The 7,414-nt window shown below is 46.9% G+C and overlaps 1 protein-coding gene across 1 annotated transcript; it reads right to left on the reverse strand.

Annotated features, from left to right (window-relative positions):
• Positions 1-203: 203 nt before the first annotated feature.
• On the reverse strand, positions 204-1,416 carry GSX1 (GS homeobox 1). The gene is given in 3 exon segments (XM_043991202.1): positions 204-681; positions 1,003-1,368; positions 1,371-1,416. Coding segments are annotated over 3 exon segments (786 nt in total). The 3' UTR covers positions 204-307.
• Positions 1,417-7,414: the final 5,998 nt, after the last annotated feature.

Here is a 7,414-nt window from a genome sequence, read left to right on the forward strand (position 1 = left end):
CCTTTACTGTATTCATAGCTTTTAACTTTACAGTACAGTATGGGCAGAGCTCCCAGGCACTCTGTTGTGGCGCTAGGGGCTGGGCAGTGGGAAGGCGTCACCAGTTCTCTAAAAAGCGCGGCGCATCAGCCTGGTCCTTGGGCCTCTACAAAACCTTATAAAATCCGAGCGCCGCTTTTGGCGTTAGGTAAGGGTGGAATGGGATAGCGCTGAGAGTTCCCAGCACTTGCCTCCCGGGTCAGTCTCTCGAGAAGAAGGGAGGGAGCTAGGGCCTGTTGAGGGGTAGTGACCGGGGGAGTCTTGAGCCTTATGGAGTGACAGTGAGGTCCCGTTCATCCTTTCCCGAAGAGGACGGGGACATGGGAAGTTCATCGTCGTCTTCTGAGCACTTGGCGGAGGAAAGGGACGAACACTTGCAGCTGTGGGACGCTCCTCCGACGCCGCCCCCGCTGCCACCCCGGTGGGACCCGCTTTTGCCCTCCTTCTTGTGTTTGACTCGGCGATTCTGAAACCAGATCTTCACCTGCTTCTCGGACAGGTTTAGGTAGGTGGCGATCTCAATGCGGCGCAGACGGGACAGGTACATGTTGGAGGCGAACTCCCTCTCCAGCTCCAGAAGCTGTGTGCTGGTGAAGGCTGTGCGCATCCTCTTGCTGCTGGGCAGTTGGCTGGAGGTGCTATCTGGGGGGAGAAGACCAGAGAAGCAAGAGGTCAGATCCCTATACATCTCTTCTGCAGATTCCGCACCACCACCCCCACACCTCCAGTGCAACTCCATTGGCCTCGGGGCCTCCTCTTCCCCTTTCTCAGAACCTTGGGTGCTCATTTAGGAGTGTCCCCGGCTACTATTCCCCCCTCCCCTTCCATTCCTCCTTTTCTTCCCCCTTTCCGCCCCCCAGGATCCCCCCCCCCAGCCTGGACTGCACCCTTTACACCTCCCGTGACCCCTCCACCTTGCTCTCCTCATTCTCATATCCAGGGAACTCGAAGGGTGAAGCTTACCCACGGAGATGCAATGGAACTGCCTGGGGTCAGGCAGGGGGTAGGTGGTTTGGTAGAGAGCAGCGGCGGCGGCGGCGGCGGCGGCCGGCCCGTGACTGACCCCAGAGGAGACCGAGGAGTGCTGACGGGCCAGGGGCGAATGGCAGTACTGAGAGCCGAAGGGGGGAAAGGACGCCTTGAGCAGGGGAAGGGCCGGTGGCCCCGGGGGCCCGTGCAGCTGGGAGGCGGTGACACAGAGCGGGCAGACGCACAGCAGCCCGGCCTTGCGCGAGTGGCAGGCGCTGGGAGAGAGCCCGTGCAGGGCGTGCGGGGGGTGCATTGCATAGGGGAAGAGCGGGGGTGGGCTGCCCTCGGGCGCCTTCTTTCCCCAGCCTCCCGCAGCACCAGTGAGTCCACCAAGAATGAGCGTGGCATGACCCTTCGACCCAATCCCTCCCAGCGCGCCCGTTCCTCTTCGGCTCCGGCCCGGCCCGGCCCCGCCTGCTGCTGCTGTCGCTCGCTGCTGTAGCCGCCGCCGCTGCTGCTGCTGTTGCCGCCGCCGGAGAGCTGCTGCGAGAGGAGCCCGGGGGTGCTGGCCAGTTCTACTGGTGCTGAAAGGCGCTGACTGCACTGCTTAAATAGGACTATTGCCATGTGATGGGCTACGCCAGGAGCGGCGGAGGCCTCTCAATAGGCTTTTTGTGCCTTTTCTCTTGGCATTCACTCTGCACGCTTCCTCATTATTTCACTTGTTAACTAAATGAACTGCATAATGTACTCTATTCTTGTCAACCCCACCCACGCCGTAACTGGCGCCCTCGCCCCCTCCTCTCCCTTTTGCGGGTTTATTTTCTCATTCTCCCGCGATTTAATATTCTTTTCTTTCTCTTTATTCCCCACCCCCTTTTTGCTTTTTTTCATTTCAGTCGGCCCGTTTCACTTATTGATTTTGCATTCTATCCCCTTCCTTCCCCCGTAGTCTTTGCGTCTCCAGCCCATTCTTTCTACCCAGTCCCCACCTCTATAACCCCTTCCACCTTCCAATCCCAGTTTTCCCTTTCATACTGGTGCTCACTGCACGAACCTGCCTTTACTCAGCTCCGGTTTACCAGGGCGTCGCCGTGGCTCTTGGCCAGGGTTTCCCACCTGTAGAATAGCATCTCCTCTTCCTGTGCCTGCTTCAAGTCCCAGGTTGTGGTCGTAAGAAGAGTGTATGGAAGGGAGGGGGAGGAGGGAAGAAGAAGAGGGGAATGAGTTACGGAAACCTTCATTACTCTGCATTAGCTCCATCACTGAACTTCTCTTTATTCTCAACTTTTGTGATGTCTGCAATGAATGGTCTTTGTTAAAGACTTAGGGATGAATTTAGTTTTCTCCTCTAGTTTCTTACTTGATGGTGAAATTTTAGTCCCCTCTTCACCTTATTAAACTTGCCTAACGGTAAAAGGAAGGGGAAATGTGATTTTAAAACCTTGAAGGTGTATCTATCTATACACCTCTCACATCCGCATTGACTGGCATAAGTCATTATCTTTTTCTCTTTTTCTTTCTCCCTCCCCCCTCCCTCTCTGTCTCTGTCTCTGTGTGTGTGTCTCTCTCTCCTCTATCGCTCACGCTCTCTCTACACTTATTAAACATGAACAAACAGACTGCGTTTTAGGTTCTCTATGTTACTGCTGCTTTCCCCCAGATCAGCTATTCCACACCATTTCAATGGGAGCGGGCTCCTGCAGTTTAACTCCCCTCTTTCTGGATACACAATAGTTAAACAACTTCAAACGCCCTGCGCTGTTTATCCAGGCTCCAGCTTTTTAAATCGTCTCAAAGCAGTTTCACCCAGGAGCGTTTTCCATACAATGAGAAAATAGCACAAATATTTAGAGTTTAGAGACAGAATTAAAAACAAAAACCAAAAAAACCCTTCTAGCCTCTAGGTTTCCATGTTTTGTGTAAAGAACACTACTCTGGGCCGGGAGTAGAATGTCAGTGTGAAACTAAGGATGAAGCATGTTAGACGCTTAAATTAGTCTTAAAGCGCACAGTAACTAGCTACCGAAGACGAAGATACAGACACGATTTTGATTTCTAATTCTTTTCCACAAAAATATAACCGATTAAGAAGCAAGGTCTTCTCTGTTGCTAGAGAAAAAGGTATTTCTTAAAGTGTGTGTGTGGGGGGGGGGTTGAGGGGAGAGGCATGGGGGAACAAAATTCCTAGTAAGCCTTTAAGAATACAACATTATCTAGAAACGTCTAGTGCTTGATTTTTTCCTTTTCTCTCCATTAGAATTCTAGACCATGGACATCCTCAAATATGTAGGCCTTTCGCCAGAGTCGATGGTCAGTAAACCATCTCAGGGCTGACTCACAAAGCGATCCATCAGAGTTCTTGTTGCGATAGCTTCATTTGGAAACTGAAAATGTAGATATACAGAGAAGAGAACTGAAGCCTAGAAAAAAGAAAACCTCCCCGTTGGGCTGTGGCCAGCTAGAGAGGCCGAAGGGATAGGTAGAGAAACAAGAAGACTTGGGGGTGGGGGAGAGGTAGGGGGTAGGGGTTATGGGTGGGAGGCTCTCCAGAGGCCTAAGGGGGGAGGCACCGCTTGCGGCAGAAGTCTAGCCAAGCCCCACTAGTTCCGAGGGCCAGACCTTAGGACTTACTTCAGATTACGTCCCATCTAAATTGGGAAGGAAAGGGTTAACGGCCTTTGAATGCACAGCAAGCCCAAAGCTACTGGGAAAGAATATTGAGGAAAAAAATAACCAGGACCTTATTGAATGTCATTGAAGAAAGTTTTGAATGCCAGATAAAGAGAGGCGAATTAAAGTGTGTGACAGCGGAGGCTAAGCGAACACAAAGAGAACTCTGTCACACTCTGGGGCAAAATCCGGGGGCTTTTTACCAAGTCTCTTCGCTATGATTGAATTAAGTAATAGGAAAACATTTTCTTTCGGTTTAGAGCCATTAGACAAAAACTTCAAAGCGAATAACACTTTTTAATGTGCGGCCCCACAATGGATTCTGCTTTGTGCTGAAATGTTTAAATGGTTTGTTGGGCGACTCTGAGTCGGAGAGACTGAGGCTCGAGCAAAATCGCATCCTTGATACAGTTTTCAGGAAGCCGGCAACTAACAGACATTTAATCCTGTGTCTTTAAACAGGCGAGTCTCCCCACTAGCCTGCTTGAGTCGTGCCTGGCCAGAGCTTTTGAGAACGAGTCATCTAGAGGGTGCTTTCAATAAGTTAAAGGCGAAGGACGAACCCCAAGAGTTTGATTTTTAAAAATTAAATGTCCAAGTCGAAACCGGGCAAGGGGTGTTCCTCTCGGGGGATTTGAAATGCAGACTGTTGGCAGGGCAGGATTTCCGGGGTATTTCAGCCTCAGGTGACTCCCTACTGTTTCTAGTCATTTCCTCCCATCCCCTCCTTGCCTCTCCACTCGCCTTCATTGTGCCTATAACCCAGAGTCCTCGAGGCACTGGTGCTCTTTTTACCCAGCAGCACCTGCAGCCGTGTGGTATGGTCCAAAAAAAAGGGTTTCAAACTCTAGCCTTTGTCCCCAGTCTCTACAGCTCGCAGAATTATTGATCCCTGGGTGTCGCGGAGCAAAGGACAGGGAGAACTCCTTTTGGTGTGGTATCCCAGTAGGAGAGCATCTCTCTTACTGTGGTCCTTCAATAATGGCTTCCATTTATTGAGCACTTTACAATTTACCAAAATTCTTTCCAACGACTCTTTCGACTTGGATTGGGCTGTGATCAGCCACAACAATGCACCCCCCCTCCCCGGGCCTTACCCCAAAGGCAGAGAGCCAGGCTAGGAGAAACTCCAAGATTATTTCTGAAAACACTAGACTAGAGCATTGGGTGCATAGCTCGATTAATGCAGTCCCCCTCTTTTGAAGAGCTGGTTTTCATTTGTATATTCGAAATAGCGCTATATAAAATCATTGATGTTTTTCTTTCTGCCAATGTTTTATTTCAAAAACAAGTCTTCTCATTCATTGATTCATCCAATGCATTTCACAAGAAGTTAATAAGTGTCACTTAGTAAAGACAGAGATAAAGAGAAGAAACGACCCCCCCCATCAACCATGACCTATAGGAATTCACATGGAGGTGGAGGGGAGACACACAATAGGAATATCTATTTTTAAAATGCCAAAATTTATACAAAGGCAAATAAATGGTCATTTCCCACCTTATTCCCTGGCAAATTTGCTTCAAGGACAGAATGTGAAATATTGAGGACTAATCCTCAAAGTCCTGAGGTCGGTGAACCCATGGAGAGGGAAGTCTGATTTGCCTATTTGGAAACCAGGAGACTGGGTTTTTGTGACAGAACAGGCCAGAGTTATTGGACCTCATCATTCCTGGGAGCATCTCTCTGTCTCTGTCTTCTCTCCCCCTATCTCTTCCTTCCCTCTCTTCTTTCCCTCTCTCTTCCTGCCTCCATCCCTCAAAATCTATCAAGTACTTTATACACATTATTCCTTTGATACTCACAATCCTGCAAGGTAGATACTATTATTACCTCCATTTATAGATGGCAAAACTAAGTGTGTCGGAGATTTAAATGATGTGCCCAGGGTTGCACAGCTTGTAAATGGTTGAGGCAGGATGTAGACTCAGGTCTTCCTGTTTCCATTTCCAGCAGCTACCTCTAAAAACACATTGGAGTTGGTCATGGCCTGAGGATAGCTAAGGCAATGAAGATGGTGGCAGTGACCAGAAGGCTAGGCAAAAACAAAGCTTTGTGATTTAGGTGGCAGTGTTTGCATAGCCTCATCTTCACTTTCTAAGGAGCCAATAAATTAAGAAGTGTTTATCAAGTGTACACAAGACCAAATTAAAACAGTTCCTGTCTCCAAGGAGCTTACATTCTAAAGAATTAGTAACTTCCATTCAAGGCACTTCTGTTGTCCAACTCCAGCAGAAATAAAGGAACTAAAAGGTAGTGGGGTACTTCACCTGACAGTCTCACCTGCCCATTTGCTCAAAATTCTTCAAGCTTTAGGGATTGGCAACATAAAGCTTTTCATTAGAATGGGATCAGCACAAGTTTTATATATGCCAAATGAAAAGCAGTGTCCTTTAAATTTTTCTTTTTCTTTTCTTTTCTTTTTTTTGCAGGACAATGAGGGTTAAGTGACTTCCCCAGGGTCACACAGTGTTAAGCGTCTAAGGCTGGATTTGAACTCAGGTCCTTCTGAATCCAGGACCGGTGCTTTATCCACTGTGCCACCTAGCTGCCCCTCCTTTAAATTTTTGACTAAATTTTCTTACTTAGAAAATTAAAAATTTTCCACACTTTCCCCACTATTGAAAAGAAAATAAACCTTATTATGATCAAGCAAAACAAATTTCCACTTTGACCATGTCCAGAATATATGTCTCTTTCTGCAGCCTAAGTCTATCACCTCTCAGTCTGGAGACAGGTAGCAAGCTTCAAGATTGGTCCTCTGGGATCACAGTTATCCTTGATCCGCGATCTTCAATTTTTCAAAGCTATTTATATGATGTTGTTATTGCATAAATTATTCTTGTTCCACTAACTTCACTCTATATTGGCTCATACAAGTCTTCTCAGGTTTCATAGAAACTATCCCTCCCATCATTTCTTAAGGCATTCATATACTAGATGTTGTTTAACCATTTCCCAACTGATAGGCCCTCCCTTACTTTCCAGTCTTTTACTACTACAAAAGTTAAAATAGAGTTTCCAACTCACTGTATGCAATAGAAAGAGAAATTCCCATAACAATGAAGAAAATGATTCCTCAATTGTTGAATTTTGGAAATTTAAGAGGCCAAATGGATCTGCTTTGCTTCTAACCACTGTTACATCTCTACTTCACTTATTCATCTTGATTCTCCTTCAATTCTCTCATCTCAAGTTAGGGAGGCTGGTAACAAGCCAAGATGTACTGTACCTCCTTGGAAGTATGAAAATATAAGGATGCCAGAGGAGTAATCTGACAATCAATTGGATCAAACTGCAAATAATATCCAACAAATGGAAGCAGACAGATGAAATAAATGTGGTAGGAGTTGCATCTTCACCATGCTGAATGTTTTCTTAACTTACCTTTGGTATGTGGATTCATGATTTTACAATGCATACATTATTACATCAGATCTTACTGTTTTGCTTTATCAAACTTTGAGTAAGTGATGTTTATGCTGCAGGGGCTAGGCTACTGATCTACTCCCTCTAGTGTACACAGGCATACAGTTTGGACTGCATTCAGTCCTGAGGATCTGGCTTCTAATTAAGGGTAGTTATTTCCCTTTTCTTACACTCCTTGGCTCATTAAAACCCTCACTCTAATGTCCAGGAATAATTTAATTCTATCTTAGATTATGGCTCTTGCCTAAGATTTCCCACAAAAGGAGGTGGGGAACAAAAGAATATACAATATATAATATGGAT

The sequence above is a fragment of the Dromiciops gliroides genome, chromosome 3 (assembly GCF_019393635.1).
Source record: "Dromiciops gliroides isolate mDroGli1 chromosome 3, mDroGli1.pri, whole genome shotgun sequence".
In the NCBI taxonomy this organism is placed as follows: domain Eukaryota; kingdom Metazoa; phylum Chordata; class Mammalia; order Microbiotheria; family Microbiotheriidae; genus Dromiciops; species Dromiciops gliroides.